Source organism: Gasterosteus aculeatus, chromosome 16 (genome assembly GCF_964276395.1).
Source record: "Gasterosteus aculeatus chromosome 16, fGasAcu3.hap1.1, whole genome shotgun sequence".
Lineage (NCBI taxonomy): Eukaryota > Metazoa > Chordata > Actinopteri > Perciformes > Gasterosteidae > Gasterosteus > Gasterosteus aculeatus.
In genome coordinates this window covers 17,629,531-17,651,960 of record NC_135704.1, presented here as the reverse complement: position 1 = coordinate 17,651,960, position 22,430 = coordinate 17,629,531, and the positions used below count along the sequence as shown (strand labels likewise).

General features: G+C 50.3%; 1 protein-coding gene across 3 annotated transcripts in view; it reads right to left on the bottom strand.

The window, feature by feature from the left end:
* dgkg (diacylglycerol kinase, gamma) overlaps positions 1-22,430 on the bottom strand; it is a 40,250-nt gene extending 17,820 nt beyond the window's left edge. The window contains exons 1-18 of one of the 3 annotated variants that reach the window (XM_078090570.1): positions 21,863-22,335; positions 20,877-20,939; positions 20,327-20,593; positions 19,548-19,700; positions 19,297-19,346; positions 18,786-18,860; positions 18,527-18,646; positions 17,863-17,980; positions 17,566-17,654; positions 17,345-17,461; positions 16,654-16,752; positions 16,225-16,335; positions 16,070-16,143; positions 14,582-14,656; positions 12,239-12,324; positions 12,029-12,118; positions 10,053-10,213; positions 2,898-2,962 (exon numbers count right to left, since the gene is read on the bottom strand). In XM_078090570.1, the coding sequence (XP_077946696.1) occupies positions 2,898-2,962; positions 10,053-10,213; positions 12,029-12,118; positions 12,239-12,324; positions 14,582-14,656; positions 16,070-16,143; positions 16,225-16,335; positions 16,654-16,752; positions 17,345-17,461; positions 17,566-17,654; positions 17,863-17,980; positions 18,527-18,646; positions 18,786-18,860; positions 19,297-19,346; positions 19,548-19,700; positions 20,327-20,593; positions 20,877-20,939; positions 21,863-21,983 (1,934 nt within the window). In that variant the 5' untranslated portion in view covers positions 21,984-22,335. Of the gene's footprint in view, positions 1-2,897; positions 2,963-5,309; positions 5,801-10,052; positions 10,214-12,028; positions 12,119-12,238; positions 12,325-14,581; positions 14,657-16,069; positions 16,144-16,224; positions 16,336-16,653; positions 16,753-17,344; positions 17,462-17,565; positions 17,655-17,862; positions 17,981-18,526; positions 18,647-18,785; positions 18,861-19,296; positions 19,347-19,547; positions 19,701-20,326; positions 20,594-20,876; positions 20,940-21,862 lie in introns of those variants that run through there. The other 2 variants (XM_078090572.1, XM_078090571.1) reach the window with 2 other exon arrangements.

The window sequence follows — 22,430 nt, the reverse complement described above, 5'->3', positions numbered from 1 at the left end:
TGCAGTGACCATATGAACCCGCCACCCCCCCGCTCCCTCTCATCCGTCTTGCATTGCTGTTACAGAGGGTTCGGCCTCCCTCCCCACCGCTGTAGTCATGGTGACGCCTCCCTCCGGTCTGGGCACGGCCCCGTGAGATTGGATGTATTCATCTATTTGCTAAAGTTTAGTGGCCCAATCAGGTTCCACTACAAACTGACATCACTCAATCAATCAATCTGGTCTCCTGAATCATCAGCACCGTTTAACTGTCAGTGTCAAGGAAAAAAGTGGCAACACAGGACGCACTTTGTCCAGAAGAAACTGCAAGATGTTTGATTCCCAACTGCAAAAGCAAAGTGTTTTGTATTTTCAAAAGTAAAGTACATTGAAAATACTTCAAAAACAATTAGTCATCGCGGAATATTTTGAACGATAGGGAATTGTGTTCCACCTGAGGATTAAGTATTTGCACCATTTCAATGGATTCGGAAGAACATCCCGTAACTACATACAGCAGATCTAGAACCGCCAGGAAAAGGTTACAGCGAGTGAACACACGATAACCCTGCATCTAGATTAGCGCAAAGACAGCAGTGTTCTGGGGTCAGAGGTCAAGAACGTGCCGGTATCTGATTTCTAATAATCCAATCAGGTGTCGGTGACTTATTCTTCAGGTGGGATGATGACTGAATGATTTACAAGCTCCCTGCAGGAAAACACTCATGTGCAGTGTACTTCAACATGTTCATGAATTCACATTATTATTCTTACTTTGTGTGCTGTACAAAAACATCAATATGTATATATATATATACACACACACTGATATATAAATTATATAAACTATACCGTTTAAGTTAGCTTTGAAATTGTTGGGCTATAATTCATTATCATGAGTTGTAATTAACACAGTTTTCAAACTTTGCTTAAAATTAATACAGTTCTTCTTCTCTCCTTCACACTCACACTCGCACACACACACACTCACACACATACACACACACACACAAACACACACACACACTCACACTGACAGCATTGTACCCGCCATGAGGAGTCATTAGCACCTGGGCTTTGGGCTCCTGGAGGTCTGGCCATTGGATGCAAGTGGGTTGAGGTGTGAGGAGTCGCACATCCCCTCCGTCCCGACAGGGGGAGGGCGACACTGAGGGGGGGTGGGTATGTGCTCGTCGACGAGCGGGGGAGTGTGTTAGACACACACACAAGCACCGCACGGACACACACACACACACACACACAGACGGAGTGTGAGTGGCAGGGAGGACAATGAAGCAGCGAGCTAAGTGCTACACGTGGCTACGGGCCTCTCTCACCGGGTCAAAGGTGATTCCTCATCTGTTGCCCCCCCCCCCGGGGAGAGAGAAATCGGCTGGTCCTCCGTTCTCAATCCTTTCTATTCAACCCGCTGCAAAGAACGGACGGACGCCCCCTCTGCCAAAGCATCCGTCACACAACAACAGAACAGTTGCAGTTGTCCATCAGCTGTCTGTCACTCTGTGAAAGCACCGGAGGGGGGAGGTGGAGGAGAACAAAACAAACAACCTGCAGCGTTGACCGACTGTAACTGGGGTACATTAAAAGGGTGGTGTGATTCTGGCCCACGCAGAGATGCAGCAGAATAGAAACGGAACCACAGAAGGAAGAGCTGTGCACCTCTGAGCTTCTGTACGCCGAATATGTCTCTCCACATGAAGGAAGACAGTAAGAGAGTCCCAAGAGAGGAGCGGTACCTGTCTTTTATCTCACATTTCCCCTCCGCTTGTGGTGCTGGAAGATGCACCGCGCTCAGCGTTTATTGGTGTTTTTCCCTCTCCTTCCCTCCCTCCTGTTTCTCTCCCCCCTTTCTAACACTGAGGAGGTTTTTCTGGCTACTTTTTGATTGTGTAGTTGAACCTTCAGAGGGATTGGAGCTCAACTTGGTACGGATGGTACCTGCATGCAGCTGCATTGCTGACACCGAGACATGAGAGGACTACACACACACACACAAACACACACCTCACCCTCGGGCATAGACAACCAGCAGCGACACAGTGGCCTCAGGGCCACAGCGTCTGTGTGCGGGGACAGTGTGCACACCCGGGGACGTGTGGACACAGCAATGGCTGCTGGGAACGAAAGCATCAGACATCAAAGCTGGTGTTTCCAACCGCAACATTGCATATTTGTGGACGACTTTGGCTGCGGGGCAGAAGGGTTGTTTACTCTAAAAGACGAGTCCGGACAATATATTTTTTAGTTTTCGTGTGGTCAAACAAATCCGGTGAACAAGGGGCAGAGATAACAATATTTTGTTTGTTCTGTCCAGAGTGAGAGGGGAGGGGGGGTCGGAAAGGAGCCACGATTATATGGAGCAATGTCAGGAAGAGCACCAGGTCGACTCATTTACGACTTTTGCATCTATCTCAGATTATATTTCAGAATGCCATCTTTTAATCGGCGATTGAACGGCCGTCCGTGCATGAACGGTGGTTGAATTTAGTACTCTGGTCATTTCTTCTCTCTCTGCTGAACTCTCACCGGTCAGATAGGGGCAGCCTCCGGCGTTATGCAACAATTAGGCGTCTATCAAGCGAGGGATACTTCCTCTGCGAGGCCAATGACCTGAACCTCCATTGACGTCGCCGCCATCTTGATCCGCCTTCATGCGGCTCACAGCGATGGTTTTCCCAGTCGGGACTTCCCGTTTTAACGCGAACGAGGCACTGCCAATGTATCGATCTCACTATGCAGGCGGCTCCCGTTCTGTTAGTGATGTCTGACGATCGCAGCTCGGCGTGATATCGGGTTTCCACATTAAAAGGTCACCGGTTGGTTTTGTTGGCCGCTGAGGCTGGAACGTTGGAGCGCGGAAGGTTTGAAAGATTTGAAGTGCGGGCACGTTTCCCTCTCACCTGCTGTTGAACTTCTCAGGGTGCTTTTCCCGCATCAGGTGGAAGCGGCGTGCGATGGAGGCATCCTGCGGGAGAAGACAGAGGAGACAACATTATACGGCACGCCGGAAAAAACCCTTCACATCTCCTTTGTTTTGTCGTGTAGCTACAGGTTCGACTATCATGCCTCCGACTTATGGCACAAAGCGGCGCTACGCGAAAGGTCACAAGTTGGACCCGCCCATCCTCTCCCAATGTGTTTAACCCTTGACCTCGGGGGCAGAGGTGAACGTCACCCTGATCACTCACAAGCGCAGCCCCTGTGCGACCTCAGCGGACAAACAGGAACACCGCCGGGGAGTCGCGCTGCCGGCGCTCCCCATCGACGCGTGCATCGCTTTTCAGTCAGAGCCGAGATGCCCGATAAAAAGGCTGATGTTCAAGAGGTGCCACCGTTTGGATTCAAATGCTCCTTCCAGAGCCAACGTGCAGCCCCTTCTGGACGCCGCGCGGTGAGGTTGAGCAGAGCCGCTTCTCCCGCACTGGGGCCCGAGGACGTGATCCGTCTCTCCCAGATAAAACAGCCACTGCGTCCGTGAAATAAGTTCAAGACGCATGCTCTCATAGATCATGTCCACGATATGTCAGAGGAAGCGATGCAGCGGACGTGGATGTACATGTGGCTCATGTTATGGAGTCATGGTGGATGGGAAGTGTCACCGTGAGGGTGGAGCCAGTAATGAAGTTAGCGGATGAAGACAGAGCAGAGGGCTGTATAATGACACCATCTGGTTCTGATTAAAGCGCTTAACCGAGACAAGACACATGACCCGAGCCGCCGCCACCGAGCAGACGCCTGAAACACACCACCAACAACTGCCACAATAGAAGATAATCCCTTTGGTAATAAACACAGCTGATAGTTTATATATCTCAAAGTGCTCGAGAATTCATAAATAAAAATAATATGCTTAATTGATCTTACCTGATCAACGATTAACACATTAATATTTCTTACACCGTTACTGTCAACACAGGCCACAAACCCGCTGATATGATCAGACTTGCACTTTATTTCACATTCCTGTTAAACGCATGTCTGTGATGTGGATCAGTAAGGTTTACTAGGGCTGTCAAAAGATTAAAAAACAACAACTAATTCTACATTATGAAATTCATTAATCCAGATTAATGGCGATTAATGAATGCTGTGGTTGTCACGATGTTGTTTTTAATGACTGTTTGTTTATCTTAATGAAATAAAGTAATGAGTAATCACCTTATAAAATGTGTATTTTAGACACAGTTTAATTGTAAATTGTTATTTTTAACACAAAACTACACACATTTGATCATCTTGGAGGCAGAATTCCACCGGGTGGAACATGTTGAACTAGCGACCCTTCCAGCTAGCTTAGCCTAGCAGCTAGCTTAGCATAGCGGTGCTTTAACTGGTCCGTTTGACACTCACCCCCCTTTTGTTTGACACGAGTAATTCCTCTACATCTCCGCTGTATCTCGCGCCTCTCTTTGTCTTACATCCAACGCAAAAGTTCTCTCCGTCTTCCGCTTCTGTCTCGTTTTCTCCGATGTAACCGGCTGCAGCTAGCGGCCGTTTCGTTTATCCGGTCAACTTCCGGTTTAACCGGAAGTAAACAAAGGTGCGCCAGCTACGTTAAAATATTTCGTCGTATTAATCTCGGCCACATTAATCGCACGGATAAACGCGTTTATGTTGACAGCTCTAATATTTACACAGGATGGCGGATCGTGCGCACACGTTCGTCCCCGGCTGCCTGTGCAGGTGTTTCAGCGCCACGAGGAGAGTGTGAGATGCATGTAATGGTTAAATATGTCGTAACATTTGTCTTGTGCTAAACCCGTGTCTCAGGTGTCTGTCTTTGACTGTGATGTGCAAAAACAGAACGATTTAAGATTTCCATATGCAGCTGTGCAGTCTGATCTCCAAAACCTGTTCGTAAAAATGTATACGAAAATCTTGAACATACAAATTTCGTAGTGATACATACGAAATAAATACGGACTGCAACTGATGACCCCCTCAAAAAATCCAACATGGCGGAGAGAGGTTCACTCAAGAATCCGACATGGTCCGCCATGTTGTTCACTCAAGGGGCGTGGTTAACCCCCGCAGTTCGTATGTATTGTTACAAATTTGTATGTTCAAGATTTTTGTATACATTTTTCCGAACAGGTTTTGGAGATCACGTTGAGCTGTGTTACCTGGGTTCTTATCTCAAACTGGTTTGCAGCTTCTCGTAACTGGCACTGAGGACGGCCTTCACATGTGTATAAAGACTCAGCGTTTTTACTGCTCGGAGACGCCATTTACACCGAGCGCTGAGATACAGGCTCGTGTGTTCGACCTCCTGCTTATAAGCAATAGTTAGAGCCAGATTTGCTCATGTAATCTTTTTCTCTTCTAAATAAATAAATTAACTTTTTGACTTTAATTGCTCAACGTGTTGCGATCCTTCTCATCAACCAACTCGGGGGGGGGGTCGGAGATCCCGACAATTGCGATTGTGACAAGGCAGGCGGGAAAGGAGCAATTACACCCATCCGCTGCTTGTCAACCTCCCCAACCATCCGCCTTGGCCGAGACGGTCCTTCGGTCAGACGGCGGCGGCGGCGGCTGATGCGGCCCGTCCTAAAATAGAGCGCCATCGGCTGCTTTAATTGGCGGATCATTTGATACTGGAACCAGAGGAGTGAGGAGACGGCGCAGGTGCACCGCCTTGCCAGACACACGAGAGACCAGCACGACGTCGGAGAAGTCCGGCTGTAACAGAATGTGACATTTCGCCGTCGCCTGTGTGATGAAGGTTGTTTTGATCTCGCCGTTGGAGGTTTTTGCACACGGTGAGCATGTTGGCGGTGGCGGTGCGGCCAAGAGGGGTTTGCTGTGAAAAGTAGGAAGGGGAAATCAACAGAAAAAACAATAACAGTAAAAAAAAAACACTGGCTGGAAAATGTCACCCGGGCGCAGAGAAACAGAGTGAGCCCCCCCGGCCTCTGGTCAGGGCCTCGGGCAGCTTAATGTCAGAGAAATGTCACAAGCAGCCTCTAATCTCTCGTGTCCAATGGCTCTCACACTGGGAAGTAACATACATGAAAAAATATCTGTATTTTTTCTTTGCCTCATGGAGACAAATCACCTTATAATTTGGACTTGTTAGTCTTTATTATGATGACATTTTCCAATGGTTTTCGTTTTTTTTCTGGCAGATGCAGGCTTGCATTGGATATTTGATTGCTTATAGTATAACATATTCTTGGATGGAGCGAGGTCTTTACTCACGAGAATCATCCCAACCTGAGGCATCTCAAAACTTTCACAACCAATTGATCACCTTCGGAGGCGATGTGTGTTTTTGTGTTCATCCATCAGGTCCAAGCAACATTTGTACTGAAGCCGATTAAGAGTTACATCTTTTGCAACGTTAAAGTGCCTCCATCGCAGAGTCGATTTGTTCAGGTGTTGATGCCCTCGTACAGTTTGAAGAGCAGCTCACACTTACGTATGCCGTCATTGTTTAGGCTGAAAAGGCTCTACAGAGACACACTATTGCTCTGAAGCAGAGTTTTTAGGGGCTTTCAAGACCAGTCCAGGTGTTTGTGAATGTGCTTGTGCGCCTTTGTGTGTTTGTGCGCCGTTCCTCCCGTCTTTAAGACCAGCCAGGTGTCAGTCGGCACGGTCATTCATCAGCGGGGTAACCTGGCCTGAACCTGGCAGGCCCTCACTTCCTGTCACTGATACTTCCACTGACCTTCAGTCTGTGCCAGCGCTACGTCTCTTTCCCTTGCGCACACACACACACACGCACACACACTCCTGAACAAACTCACACGCTCTGCTAAATTGACATGAAATTCTAAAGCTTTTCTCTGGATGCTAAAAGAAGCCTCAGATGAGAAAATGAGTCTTCCTCCCACTTCATTACCTTCAGTAAACATGGTGGACATTTATTGCTGGTTTCAAATCTTCTCCAATAAAGCATGATGTTCATTTAGTAAATGCTGCTGCATTTAGTTCAATAGACCTTGAAGCAGGGCATGCTGTGAACTGGGCGAGGTGTCAGTCGTCCTGGAGCAGCTTCTGCCAATCGCGACACATATGTCCATCGGAAGAGGCACGGGAGCATCTTCACCCTCCAAAGTCAGGGATTGTGGTGCACGTTAGGAATTAACACCGGGAATCATCTTGCAACCACGACGTGTACACTCTTACACCTGCGCACCCTTCCACAGGAGCTCCTGCACGGAGACGCCTGCTGCCGAGGGATCAGCTTCCTCGCTGCAACATGAGGCGGCGTCTTTAATGGCTGCTGACATGGTGCGATTTCCTTCTCTCAGATTCCTCTCACAAGATTCTTTCCAGGCTGCAGGTCAAGTGAAAGCGCCGCAGGAACTAAACGGCTGGTTCTTGTAGAGTGTTTGTTTATTATGCATATTCATTCGTCAGAAAGGTCCTATTAGGTAGGTTGGTACTGTACCATCTCAAAAGGGACCATGAGTGGTGGTAATACTACGTTACCACTACAAAGCAAGCTAACCCTGTAGCACAAAGGCTGACCCAGTAGCGTCAGCATGAAGGCCATTACAGAAACACATCCTCAGGAAACCGATGGGAACACGTTTCAATTCCGGCCCGCTTCACGAAGCGCCGCCGGTTCTGCCCATTAAAGACGATACGGAAGTGTCTCCTCCGTATTCCAAACAGAGCCTAGATGGCGCCGGAGAAAGCGTCGACAGTCAAGAAACACATGGGTGACATCAGGGGGGATACGTCCATTTCTCGTGGACAGTCTATTTGTCTGCTTTTTCATGGTTTGGGTTGGTAGCCAGTTGTTAAACCCTCGTCCCCTATCGACAACACAAACAACTTTAGGTACGTTTCAAGCTTTTTACCAAGAATACAAATATTTACAAACTCGTCTTTGCCCCCTAGGGATCCATACAGTCGTATTTGATCTAAAATATAGGAACAGATTGAAGCAGAAGTCACATAATAGTCTCCTCTGATTTGATCAGAAGAGACTAATACGTGACTACTGTGGGACTGTAAATCATTTACAGTCCCGAGTGCCTTGGCTGAGCCAACTACACGCTCCACACCACGTCATCCACAATTAAGTCAGCGAGATGAAGGACAGATGACTGCGCGAGCTTTCAGACTCGGCCTTGCCAGCCTCCCGTCTCCACGGCAACCAAACCCCCGAGCAGCGCGGCACCGCGATCGGGACGACACGAAACGCAAACCCTGTGTGGCTCGCAAAGCAGATTCTGAGGGTTGCTGATGGCTGCCTCGCTGGTGTGAGGCAGAGGTGGGTCTGCTCAGGTGTCGTGTGCTCCCAGATACCCGGCCATCTGTCCCGGGGGGCTCCGGGATGGGGGGGGGGGGGGGGTGGAGGGGGGCACAGCGATCTGTCGCTTTGTTTAGTGGCCGTGAAACGCTGGCGAGTTTTCAGAATCCGACAAAAGCAGCCGATGGTCCACGTGGACGACCTTTACATTGAAAGATATTCTATTTATATACTTACTTAAGTGATATTTTCTGTGAGGCCCCAAGAATATCCGTCCCCACTGACGATGTAAATCTTTAAAAATGACCGTGGACTATTTTTAACAACAGATCCGAATGTTGTTGGGGAGGTTTTCTGAAAAAACAAATACTTTTAAAATACATTATGAGGATGGAAATGGATTCAATAAATCCATTAGAGCTCAAGTCTCTTTAACGTTTTAACTAAACAGCGGTTTCATTACTGCCAAGTAGCAACAATTACATTTACTTTACACGTTATCACATTACAAATGACAACCAAGTGCAAATGTACATATGGCAGCGACGCCTTAGAGTGCCGTTGGCTTACTGGTGTGATATTGTGGCACATATGCAGATAGCGGGGAGGGGGGCAGTTATACAACATCCCCGTGATTCATTCTCTTCTTGCCAAAAAGAAATTGTATTCCTGCTCGCGCACATATGTCTTCAACACTGTTGTGTCACTTCTGCTTATTCACAGTGATACGTACTTTTTGATCATCAGCTTTGTTGTGCTGGACAAAAGAAAACCCAGAACAAGTCATCTGGCCGCTCCAATAGAAATACACAGTGTGCTCCTGTTTTTTTTTGTGTCGTCGGTTTCACTTTTAATGGAGCGGTTATGGAATTCTACCGGGTTGTGTGTGTTTTTTCTTTTTTAGATCTATATTTTTAAGTCATCAGAAGGAGGTCGAGGTTGATGGACGCGTCCGCCCGAAACTTAAGCTTTTGCGTGGCAACCGTTTCATTCAGTTATTTGCTGTGCGTCTGTAAGCGCATGACGGAGGGACTCGTAGTACCTCATTCTTATGAAACCCAAATCAGTGAGGTTTCAGTCTGTTTTATCACACATGCGCTGAAGCCTAAATCAGCAGCTCCGTGAGAACTTCACAGAGACCTTGTTTTTGTCCCCTCTCTAAAGAAACGTCCCTGAGCTTTTAGACGGAGACGTTTCTCCATCAGGATAAGGTAAAGAGGTTGCTAAGCAACTGGGACTTGGCAGCATGTTTCCTCCCTCCAATTAAAAGAGGGTACCCGGCCTGGGGGGGAAACAGAAACTCACTGATGAATCTGCTAATTGCTCATGTCCACAAAGGCCAGGTAATCTCTCTCACCGTGTTGTTGCTGTTGCAGTGCAGTCACACAGGTTCGGGGAAAGGTTTCGACATGTCGTGAATGTCATTTAGCATATTATGTGTTAAATTAGTCCTGGTCTCATATACATGCACCTGTCTCTGGCTCCAATTAACATTCTAATGCTTCTTTGTGAATATAGAGGAACTATGTGTAACGAGGATAACCGGCCTCTATTTGAATCATCTGTATCAATAGCCTCTTATTTATTTCCTCCGTTTTCTTGTACAGACCATGACGCACGGAGCAAAAGAATTCGTATTTATCAAAGCACTTCATTTCGGTGAATGGGTGGTTATTATTTTGCTTTTCAAAATGTCACGGTTGTACAAGAATTAGCCTTTTCGGGTTCTGTAAGAGGTACATGTAGAAAAACATGTGTGTTATTCCCCCCCCTCAAGTGGCATCCACCATGTGCGCAGGAAATAGATGACGCAATCAGTCACACGCAGTGACTGCATCAGTTTCCTCACCACTCCGATGGAGAAGTAGTTGTTGACGATGCTGTAGGGGACGGGGTCTCCCTTCTCCTCCTTGTCGTCGGGGACGATGGCGATGTTCCAGCGGTCGAGCACCACCTCGTTGCTGTGCTCGATGTCCCGGAGGAACTTCAGCAGGCTGCCGCCCTCGTAGCCTGCGGAGAACGTGCAACAGTCAAAGGCGCCGGGGAAACAACGGGCGTGATGCAAACTCCTGTCTTCAGGCAGCCGGACATCGGCGCGTGGCTTCACTCGAGGGAGATGCTGCGGCTTGAGCGTGTATTCATGTTTTTAGGCAATACTCTTTTGCAGTTTGGGGGAATGAGCATGAAGGGCGGCCTCACAGATCGTTGCTCAATTGAAGAAAGAGAAGTTTGACTTTAGCTCTTTTGAAACAAATGCCGTGCTATTTAAACCAAGGACATGGTGTTTATATAATAGAAAATTGCATCAGGAAGGGGGGGGGGGGTGAGGGGGATCTTGATGTACTTTTGAAATACATATTAAATAAATTATTTATTCAGAACTCCTTCACTATTTATTTCAAACCAATCTTTATTTAAAGCCCTCCATTAAACTAGTGGAAGGGTGGATTATATGGGTTGGGGCTGATCAGGCGGCCTCTCCATAGCGACCTCCCCACCTCCGGAGCCGGAACGTCCCGCGGGCACCACAGCACCCCGGGGAGCCCCCTCGCCCCCCCCCCCCCCCCCCTGGGGGGGCTCTCGAAGAGTTGGGACGAGTCTCAAGACAAAAGACGACAACGTGAGACGCGACACACTCTCGTCTCGGCCGTGAACTTTTCCACAACAAACTCCTCTGCGTCTGACAGGACTGAGGCCTCGCTGTGGACTGTTGGACTCCCAGCTGATCACCGTAGCGACGGCAAACTGCCGTGACATCATCTCCAGCGCGACGATCGCCGACCAATCGGCGCTTTGTGCCGTTTAACGAAAAACATTTCCCAATAAGAAAGCAACAAAGGGCAAATGTGAATTTAATTGTTGAGGCGTCCCATTTGACAAGCGGCCATGAATGTCTCTAACGGGAGGTTCATCCTCTGGGGAACGTGAGCGGCAGAACATTTAACGGATGTTGAGATATTTCGCAGCAGGAAGTGAGACGTTTGACCCGCTGGTGGCGCTTCGGGGAATCACTAAAGTGAGGACAATTCACCCAGGAGGTCTGTACCAAATGTTCTTCTCCCACTGACTATTATCCAGATATTTCAAAATCCTTTTTTTCATGGCGATTTAGGCCACATTTCTCAGTCCGGACTAAAGTGCTGGACCAGTAAGGCCTCCAGAGTCACGCCATTAACAAAGGCTGCAGAGACTCCGGCTCATACTTCAATGTTTACTTCTGCAAAAGATGATCTATTGAACAAGTCCCCAAACCCCCCCCCCCCCCCTTACACTTGAAACTGGCTGCTTGTTGACAAAAAGTCATTCATAAGCCTTCATAAGTGCTCTGCTGGTCCTCCAAGCAGCAACAATCAAGCCTTTCTAATTACTGGCCCAAAGCGCTGCAACAAATCAATGGTGCTTTGCATATTAACGGTTTTTAATTTGACACATAACAGCTCACACTTTCCTCTTCCCCAATCTTTCATTTCCCGACTGCCCGGACTCGTGTGCAACCGAGAGTCTTCTCGAAACGTCAGAACGAAGTGTTCTGACTTCTACCAAGTCAATCAAATGCCCATTTTCCGCCTGCTCTTTCTTTAATGGACCAAGAACAGCCTTTACACATCCTCTGGTATCTCCTACCTTTCCCTGAAGTATCTAGAGAACAGCTAGAGATGTTTTGTCTTCTTTAGCAGCTCTTTGCCTCATTGCGGTTTCATGTAAAATCTTCAGCGAAAGAAGCCGCCTTGCTTTTGTTTTACTTTTTAAGTTTCCTAAACTTGATGTAGACGTGGGTTAAACAAAAGAACCCCCCCACACACACACACACGCAGAGGGGCTCACCTCCTCCCCAGCGTAAGCAGCGCGCCAGGTCGTTCCCTGTTCCCAGAGGGAGGATGGCCACCGGCGGGTGCCTGGCGAAGTTGGCTTTATCTGCATGCAAAGAGGAACAGATCACTCGTATCGGGTCGGTTGAACAGTCCCTGAGACCTTTTTGCACTTTGGGCCCTTGTTTGTTTGCGGTTTCACCCGAGACGGTGTGTGTTTGCGTACCTATACAGTCGAGGATCCAGCCCACGGTGCCGTCGCCTCCGCAAGCGAGCACCCGGAAATCCGCGACGTCGTGGAAGAAGTTGAGCCTGTGACGACAAAGGAGGCAGAAGCTTCAGCTTCAATCCCAGAAACAAAAACAGCTCCTTCACCAATGCGCTGTCGGGCCTCGTTGTGGCACGCGGCTCCTCGAGCCCAACGTCAGCGTCGGAGGCGATAAATCGGTCGATTGCATTTCAGAATGGGGGAGACGGGGGGGGTGGGGGGGCATGCAATAGTTTAATCAATGTCCCCTCCAGCTGTGCTCGCTCCACTCCGTCCCCCGAGGGACGGCCTTCAAAGGGACCTTTAATGCGCACCGGGACAAAGGCGTCGACAGCAGCTTTCATGTCTCTCCGTCATGAGGCAGCTGCTTACAGGCAGGACCACCTGGTCCCTCGGGCCCACGGACCCTCTGCACCAGGGTCAAAACACGCCGCCGGCTCGGCGCTACGGGAGAAGATTTGCTCTGGTGACGTGGAGGACTCGCTAAATGTTTAACTTAAATAAACAATATGGGGATATTAGTTCAGTTTTCTCGCTGAGAAGAGACGATCTGGTTCCACAAGGGAGACACGTCCCTTCATTACGATGGACAAGGACGCTCTGTCCCAATACCAATGTCCCCCCTGACCCTTAAAGCCTAACCCCCCCTGAAGCCTGAACCCTCAGGGATTTAACTGACGTCTCTTGGTAAACGGTTGAGTGTGAGAGTGTGTGAGGGCTTTAAACGGTGTAAATAGGAATGGGACAGCACTGTGATGTGTCCCGTCGCCATGACAACATCAAAAAATATGATTTACATTTGAGGGTATTTATTAATTAGTTTCCAGGCTCTTTCTTTGTGTTTTTTTGTCAAAATAGCTTGAATGAGGAAGCCAATCATTGGAGAAATAAATAATAAATTGCTGTTTTTTTCCGTCTCCATGCGTTCACTGGTTATCCCATTTGTGACGTCACATTGCAATGGCTTGTGGGTAATTACCATGGGCTAAGTAAAGACAGAAAGGATGGATAAGGGCTCAGAATGTCTGCCTGGGAACCTCACAACCTCACGGAGTGCGTGAGCGCGGAGACCAGGACTGGACCTCTAGATCCATGTCTGTCGACCCACCAAGAAGATCCCGCCCCTTTTTGCATAAGAAGGCTGAATTTTGTCACGTAGGTCAGGTGTGTGGGCGTTAAGGTGGCACGCCATTTAGCCAGAAGGAGGCGGGGCAGTGAGGGTGACCTATAACACGAGGGGCATCACTTCCAATCCGGCTTTTCACTTTTTAAAGTGATCGCTGCAGGTTCTACTTAACGTTACGGTCGTCGCGATGAGAGACAAACCGCCGTGCCGTCCTCCGGCCGCCTCAGCCTTCACACCGACATGCACCTGCCGAGTGCGCGTTACCCCCCGGCCTGCAGCTGCGCATCGCGTCCATGTCTGCGTCGGCCTTCAACTTAGCCCGGCTAACTCAGCGCTAGCTGCCTCTCGCCGGAGGCTGTTGCTAGGGGAGCTCCTGGTTCACCCTCGACGAGTCAACAGATCTTCATTAAGGCCTTTGTGTCACTTGTGCACGAGCCTCTCTCCTCCTCTCGGCAGCAGCACGGACACCAACAACAGCAGCGTTTTAGCCCCCCCCCTCCATCTCCTCGCCCCCCCGCACGCAAAGACATCTTCTTTGAGAAGAAGGAGTTGAGCACAGCACAGAAAAAGGCACGTTCAATGCCGCTTTGCGTTCTGTTTTTTAACGAGTGCAGGAAAGTTGAGCCCCGGGACGGTTGGAGTCCCTCATGGGGGTGAACACGGCGCGTCCGTCTGCACGTGTCCCAGAGGAGGAGACGGATTCACATAAAGGGAAGACAAAGGGTGGCGAGCGGAGGGCTTCCCCTTCAAGGTAAAGCATTTACAGCCTGTTTCTGCCTTTAATGGACAAGAGGTGCAGCAGCATTTATTTGCAAGTACAAGCTGTGCTCAGCTTTGGCATAAGTGTGTGTCTGTGTGTGTGTGTGTGTGTGTGTGTCGGGAGGTCAGATGCACAGTGCGGCAGTAACGCCGTGTTCCCATTCCCCTTCAACGACCTCCACGTTTTAGAGAGCTGGTGTTCTGACGGCAAAGCTGAAAAATGATTAACTGTTCTCCAGATTCCTGACGTTTCGTTCTGAAACGCCAACTCCCGACTCCATGAAAGCAAATCAGCAGAACAGCTGCATTTGCATCTGTTAATGAGTAACAGCTTCATTTCTTTGTGCCCGTTCATCTATTTTCCCCGTGCTGTAATGTCGTGAGAGGCTTAACTGGGATAAGGGATGAAGACTTACCCTACCATTGGCCCCCCTTGCTCCAAACTGTACACCTGCCTGGGGTTTAGAAGATACCTGAACTTCCTCAGCACCCTGTGGAGGACACACAGACAGCACTCAGCTTAGAAACACATCCGACCTACATACGCCACATGCTAAATATTACATCAGACATAATACAGTCATCCATAGTTGAATACGCCACGCTCTCTTTGTTAGAACAAGGGGAGCAGCTCAGCCTCTGAAGGCCCAGAGACACGCTGTGAAATGACAACGATCTTTGGTGCCTTTCACACCTCGCCGGACGGGTCTAACAGAATCAGCGTCGGATGGTGCTATAAGAATAATGTTGGGAGGAAGATACCTAAATAACGCTCATCATCCATCTCTGCTGGTCTCGAGATGAACCTTTTTTGGATCAGAGCGGCGTCACATCTTCTGGCGACGGAGAGACACGCGAGGCGGCTCCTGTGCATCTCCAACGGCGTGTCCCGCAAGGCGTAATCGTGCAGAGGAAATAATCACCGCAGAGATCAGGGAGGATAAAAGAGACCAAGAAGCGGAGAGTTTCTCCTCCGTCTCCTCCGTCTCCTCCGTCTCTCTGCTTCCCGCGAAGCGGTCTCGGCGAGCTGCGCGTCGACGCAGCGGTTTGCTGTGACCTTGTGAGGGGTCACCTGCCCGCTGACTTTGCTCCTATTTCACCTGCCGGGCTGCTTCTTCTGCAGCACGGGTGTCTGGCATTGAATGTGTTCGTATTAATAAGTTAGAAGGTGCCGCGGTGATGGAAATGTGGCCAGGATTGATGACAACGTGCGTGTAGTGCGGAGCGCATTCAACCGCTGATTGAGTTAATCAATCAAGTGAAACTGAAACAGAAGACGTTTTCAAATCAACAGAAACACCCTCTGGTTTCTGTGTATGTTTCTTTTTTCTGTGTAATTACTATAAATAGAAAACAATTTCCTTTCTAATGGCAATAAAGAGCGGGTTGCTGTGGTAACGAGGGAGACTGATGGGGAGCGACAGGGAATGATTGGTCTCTGTTGGTGCCGTCGGCGGGGGGGACAATAAGGACTTATTTAGAGCGTTAATGGCCCCTGTCATCTTTGTGACGGGAGGTGGAGGACGTAATCTGAGGCCCTGAATGACAGCAGTCTGTCCGTGTGTCCTCCAGCGGGCGTCCTCCCCGCATCTCACACAGGTAGAACCGGGGCGTCCCGCATTGCATTTTATTTAAAGTCAATAATTAAATGTCTAATTTAGGCGTTTATAGGACAAATATGTTTATCCCATAATTAGAAACGCCAACGTGGGAAATAAACTGTTATTACGTTGAACTAAAGCAGCCATAATGAAGTTCATTAAAATGACAAATGGAAATCGTTAAATCTAAGCTCTTTGAATGTAAAAAAATATCTGTAAAATGTGATTTAAAAAAATCAAAAACCCCTCGATAACTACACAACATTCCCAGATGTGTTTGTTCGACGGGTGGAGGGAACTTACCGCTCCCCCTGGCGCCCTCCACTCTTGGGATTGACCAGCACCAGGAGCGGGTGAGTCCCCGGCAGGGGCGTGACCTGCAGACGGGGAGCAAAAACAGCCTCAGCCGTCCGCCCACCAGCTCCAGTGCGATGGCGTCTGGCGCCGACGGGACGTACCTGCAGGGCCTGTCCGTCTCCAGGGGAGAACCTGAACGTCTGGTTGATGTCGTCGGGCCCGGTGCTGGGGGGCGACTCCCCCTCGCCGCGCTTCACCACAGAGTGGCGGTCCTGGGAGGGAGGGGAGGGCTGTTACTGGATGAATCAGGGCCTGCACTGCCAGGGCATCACGCGTGAGAATCGGCGTGTTTGTGGGGCAAATTGAGGAAGTCGGACCACAGAGAATCCTCACTGGGTGTGACATGGATGCAGGTGTTTGGGGTTCGACATCGGCGTGACCTGGTGGAGGGAGCCTGTTGAACCGACTGTTAAATCCACTGTTTCTGTCACCTTCCCGCCGTAGATTAACGCTGCTCAGAGCGTTTCTAAAAAGGTGCACCTGGTCCTGGATCTCACTGAGCCGAGGGAAAGAAAAAAAAGCAGCCTCACCAAGACGACGGGGCAGATGTACGAGGGCAACAGCGTGTGGTCCCTCAAGGCGCCTCCATCACACTCCGGCTTCACGTTGGATGCACACTTGTTGTGGAGCTGCGGGGGAGAGCAGAGGCCGACACACACAAGAGCGCTGGGTGTAAATCAGCGTGCGTTGACCCTCGGAGAACGCAGCGGCTAAATGGCATCGGTCAAAAGAAGTTGGACTTTCTGTGCAGGAACTGATTTGTGAAATTGAGAGTTTGGGCCAAAATAATGGATGTCGACTCAGCATCAAGTCAGCGGGGACATCTAGTGGATTTAAGGAGCACTGCAGAGTAAAATGCACAGAGAGGTTTGCAGGCAGTGATTATGGAGACTACAGCGGAGAAAAGCAAACGATTTTACACTCAACATGCGCGGTGAGACGCCACTTTATCAGGTAGAGTCCTGTGACGTGTCCTCCTGTCATGAAGCTCGTGATCTTAGTTTCTTTAAATCCCTCTGCGTGTGATGCTGCGTGACAACGTGTGTTGGTTTTAAAAAAAAATGCAATTGAATTTAAAGTGATGTGGGCGTTTGCAGCGGTTGTAAGCTACACAAAGCTAACAAACGGACAACGTGGTCTGAAGCACGAGCCGTTATAACGCTGAACGCTCCCACCGAGCTGTGGGAGCAGGATCTGATCCAGGTGGAGGCGGCCGCTCACAGAGATCTGGCACCAGACGCAGTGCAGCCCCGTCAGGCCCTGGTAGCACTTGATGCTCCTGTGACAGCGGTCGCACTTTGTGGGCGAGTTCCCCTCCATCCAAACGTGCTGCATAGCCTGCAGGGAGAGAAACAAAGCGTAGAGACGGACGCAGAATCAGCCGACCCCCCCGAACCCCCCCCCCCTCCACAGCCTTCCCCCCACTGGGCCTCCGTACTCACGTTGGTGTGTCTCCGGGACTTGGCGTAGGTGCTGATGCAGGCGGCGATGTCTTTGGACACGCAGCGTTCGTGCACCGTGTACTTGCACACTGGAGGGGGGTGTGGGGGTGGGGGTGGGGGTGGGGGGGGGGGGACGGAGAGAGACGGCGGGTTGTTTAGAGGTCGTTTCAACGCGCGGCGGGCCTCCAGAGGCAAAGCGACACGCGGCCGACGGCCCCTTTTTAGCGATGGGCGGGAAAAACGACGCCGACTCAGAGGCCCGAACGAGCCGGCGGTGGAGAAGGAGAGGAGACTCACGGGAGCAGCACAGGCCCTGCTTGCGGACCCCCAGCAGCATGGTGTGGCAGTAGTTACAGTAGGCGGGTTTGTTGAAGTGCTTCAGGCGCCAAACGTGCTGCCCGTCCTCCTGGACATTCTGAAAAAGTGACAACGAGGACCAACACTTCAAAACGACACGACCCGGCAGCACTCCAGCCGATGAACATGTTGTAGATTAAACTCTGCATTGCACAGAAACAGTGGTAATATACAAAGTTACCAATGAGGGTTGTGAAGACGCACGGGGGCCGTTGTTAGTGCCTCAATATTACTATTACTATTATTATTATTATTATTATTATTATCATTAATCTAAATCTTCATGGACGGATAAGCATGTTGTGGTTAGCAGGTTACCCTTTTTTAATTTTTTTTATAATATTACCATTGTTAATATCAAGCTACTGTATCGGTAACACTGAAGTATGTGCATGAAATTACTTACCTCTAAATTATTACTGAGCTTTTCCCCGATATACAGCATCATTACACAGACAATATATGGCACTTGATATGAGGTCATAAAGAGGAAGAAAGCCCTTAAGATGTGAATCTGTAATAATTGGCAGCAGTTATAACACAATAAGGTGCATTTCAGCACAGCTGTGTGGGGACAAAGCGTACAGTGAGTCGGGATATGTACCGTTTCCATGCCCAGCAGGACCAGCAGAGGGATGGTGGTGAGGCCTCCTCGGATCCACTCCTCCAGCGTGACCGTCCCGTCTCCGTCGTAATCGATCTCTTCCATCATCTCCTTCAGTATCTGAAGGGACAGGGACACGTACCGTCCTCAGAAACCAGAGGCTGCAGGGACAGGAGTCGGCCTCCCTCGCACTCTGGGCGAAAAAAAAAAAAAAAAAAACGCCTCCGCCTCAGACTTTTCGCGGCGTGCGTTTGCTCACCGGTCGCAGCTCGGTGGAGTCCCACTCCAGATACTCTGCAACGTGCACCATCTGGTTGATGATGCGATCCAGCTCCTGCACACAGAGAACCGGGCCTGACCTCCTGCTCGAAAACAAGCAGGCTCACACGTTTTGAACATGGACGGCACGCGTCACCATCAGAGCCTTTGGGTCAGGAGAACCCTTTATCTCTAACAACCAGCAGGGGGCGAAATTCAAGATTCAAGTCAAGATGAAAAGAAGTCCATGAGAAAATGACTACTTCTTTATTTGTATTATTATAAAAAATCTTTAAAAATTATTATTTAACAGCAAAGGGATCATTCTGCCCTATTACCTCCATTTAATGATCATTGTGGTCGTTTTCATGCTCACTTATATACTTTTGTGTTTGTGTGTGTTACACAGAGACACAAAAAGGACAAATGACAGGTGGACACACGCTGTGCTCAGGTGTCTATTCTTAGCCTTAGACCGGAGAGGGGGGGGGGCGGGAGGGGGGGTCACTCACCGAGCTGTCCAGGACCCCGTTACCGTCTGTGTCGTACAGCCGGAACATGACTGGAGGGGACGGAGAGAGCAGAGGTCACGCGCTGACTCAGATACCCATAATTCACCTCGTCACAGTCACAGACGCCTGAGGGGTCCAGTGGGCCGTCCTGAGTGGGGTCGAGTGGGACTCCCCCGTGTACCTAAAGCTCTGGGAATTATATTAATCAGGGGCCCCGGCACACGCAGCTCGACCCCATCCCCGTCACTCACACTCCAGCTTGTCCTCCGGCGTCCCCCTCTCCAGCAGGGAGAGGTAGCAGACGATGTCCTTCAGAAAAACCACCTGGGGCGACGGCGGGGGGGGGCCCTTCTGGGGCGACGGGCTCCTCCGCAGCGACAAACGCTTCTCCGAGTGGCTCCTCTCTGAGGACGCAGGACACACAGAGTTCATGGCCCCTGCTCCTCTGTGCTGGGGGAGGCCGGGGGGGGGTGGGGGAGGGGGGGAAAGGTAACAGACGAAGTGGAAGCAGCAGTACATCACACATTACAGTATCAGTCTGAGAGGTTTAGGAAACTCTGATTCCAGAGCTGTGCAGACCGAAACAACCCGACAGCATAAGACGGATGGAAGCCGTACGAAAGGTCCCGAGTGGATTACTGCACACACACACACACACACACACACACACAGTTGTGAAGCTTTTTGCGTGTTATTCTCTCTACTCGTGCTGCTTCTAAAAAGGGATCAAACATGAGGAAACAGCATGGAGGTTTGTTTCCAAATATGGACATTTCAAATCTTTTTATTTCACTGATCATTGGCCAATGTGTGTGTGTCTACCAGAGACACACATCAACACAATTATTTGTTAACTAAAACGGGTTTTCATATACAACGGAGACATGAGGTTTGAAACCCTGAGTCGTCCCGGCCTCCAGGTAACACTCAGGTGTGTCTGTGAGGAGCAGCACCACCTGTGACTTCTTCTGAGGACTCCAAACTTTTCATCCCGTCCCATTGACTGCAGCCCCTCGCAGACCGATCTCACCTGGGGAACGTTTGGGGGACGCCGGCGACCTGGCGGGACGGGCGTTGGGGGTCAGGGCGTTGCCGCCGCCCTCTGAGGTTTTGACCTGCGTGCAGGGCGATCGCTGGGCCCCCCCAGGTGTGCGGGGCCCCGTCCCGGAACGCTGCGAGGAGGAGCGGGACGAGCAAGGGGAGGCGGCGGCGGCCCCCGAGCTTGCCGCCGCCGCCACGCCGGGGGGCTCCGGTGTGTGCCGGCCCATCGCAGACAGGATGCTCTTCCCGTTCATCCCTGGGGGAGGAAAAGGGAAAATGAGTCGATGATGTTGATGCAGAGAGAAACGGGCGAGCAGCAGCACGAAGAAGTACGGCCAAACGACGACGCACAACCCAAAGCTCAGAGGACGACACTCACGAGTTCTTCCACCGGTCCACAGGCCAAAAAAACACACCACGTCACATCCACATAACCAGAGCACAACAGGGAAAGAAAAAGGAGGGGGGGAGCAGGAGGTCACGGCCAGCCGGGGGGCCTCGTCCCGTTAAGATGACATCACCCTGCTCGGCTCCAGTACCTGTGATGGGGGCACAGGCCACTTCGGTCTGAATAGAGATGCCTGCGTCAATGGAGCGGGCCTCTGTGGGGTCGGCCATTGTTTTTCAGCAGAAGGGGAGTTTGGGGGAGGGGGGACAGTGGCAGACGCGGCGAGAATGAGAGCAGTGCAGACATGTCATCATCTTATTTCATGGGATAAATACTATAAAGGTGTCGAATGAATGACGGAGCAGTGGAGCAAACATACAAAGATAAAGATCACACTTCCATTCGAATGAATCCGCGCAGCCCGTCGACACGCTGACGCCTGGATGAACCGCACGGGGCGAAGACAATCGAGACGAGAGGAACTAAGTGAGCGCCCGAGAATAACGGCCCTATTTGACGGTTCCGTCAGTGGACTCAGTAGATGCATCTGCTATACACGCGTGCTGCATAATGGGTTGCAGCTTCTCGTCTTCTTACCTCCCCGGCGGACTTTCTGATGCCATCCGGGGAGAGAAAAATGAGCCTCTGTCGCAACGGCCATTAAAAACTGTCTTCTGAAGGGACGGAAGGAATCAGTCGGGACAGAGATGAGCTCGTGTCACGTTGTCGAAAGTGCCACCAGGTGTCAGTGCAGGCGCTGTGAGCCCCGCAGCAGGGACGCACATGTGACGATGAGGGCGCTGCACACGCGTGTCACGGCTCACGAAATGCCTGCTTTCTGTCACCCCCCCATGCGCAGGTTTGTGGTCTATAATCTGTAGCAATATGAACCGTACGACCGGATCAATTCAACTGGGATTATATTGGTTGTTTCGGCCAATTTTGAATTCTCCTGGTGAGAAAAAAACAAGGTGATTGATTGATACAGAAAATGTCATTTTAAAGGGTGGAATATTCCTTTTTTGGGATTATTAGACAAACCAACGGAAGAGATGGGAACGCCGGGACGTCACGAACTGAGCTCCATCCGACGAGGTCCCTGTTTGGTGAATCAATACCAATATCAAAAAGCCGTACCCAATAAGCTGGTCCCGGCGCGAGACGGGTCGGGGGAGCCTCCTCCGGTCTTGCTCTTGAAGGAGGTGAAGAGGTGCTGACACAGCTCCTCTGGGATGTCGTTCTCCAGGTAGGTGGCCATGAAGAGCTGGAAGCCCTCGTAGTCAATGGGCTGCAGGAGGAGGGAGGGAGGAGGGGGGGGGGGGGGGTACAGGTTAAACTGGGTACACTTACGGGTGGAGATTACACCATCCAGGGACAGACGACCGGTGCGATGGACTTGGTGGATTCGTGTCGCGCTGGAATGAAGGTCTGCAGCCCTGATTTGGGATGATAGCAGCAACAGCTGAGGGACGTTTAAGGCAAACAAACACTTTAAATAGCAATTTACCCCAATGGCCTTTACACACCGGGGGGCTTAACGAACACACGGTTTGCATGAAAACTCTTCACACCAGCAGTTAACTTTGCTTTCATTGATCTTCCTTTCAGCTGAATGCTCTTTTACCGTTTACAGTTACCGCTTTTATTTTGATAGGTAATAAATCCAGCAGTGGATCTGGTGCGAGCCGCCTTGAGCTTCAGTCTT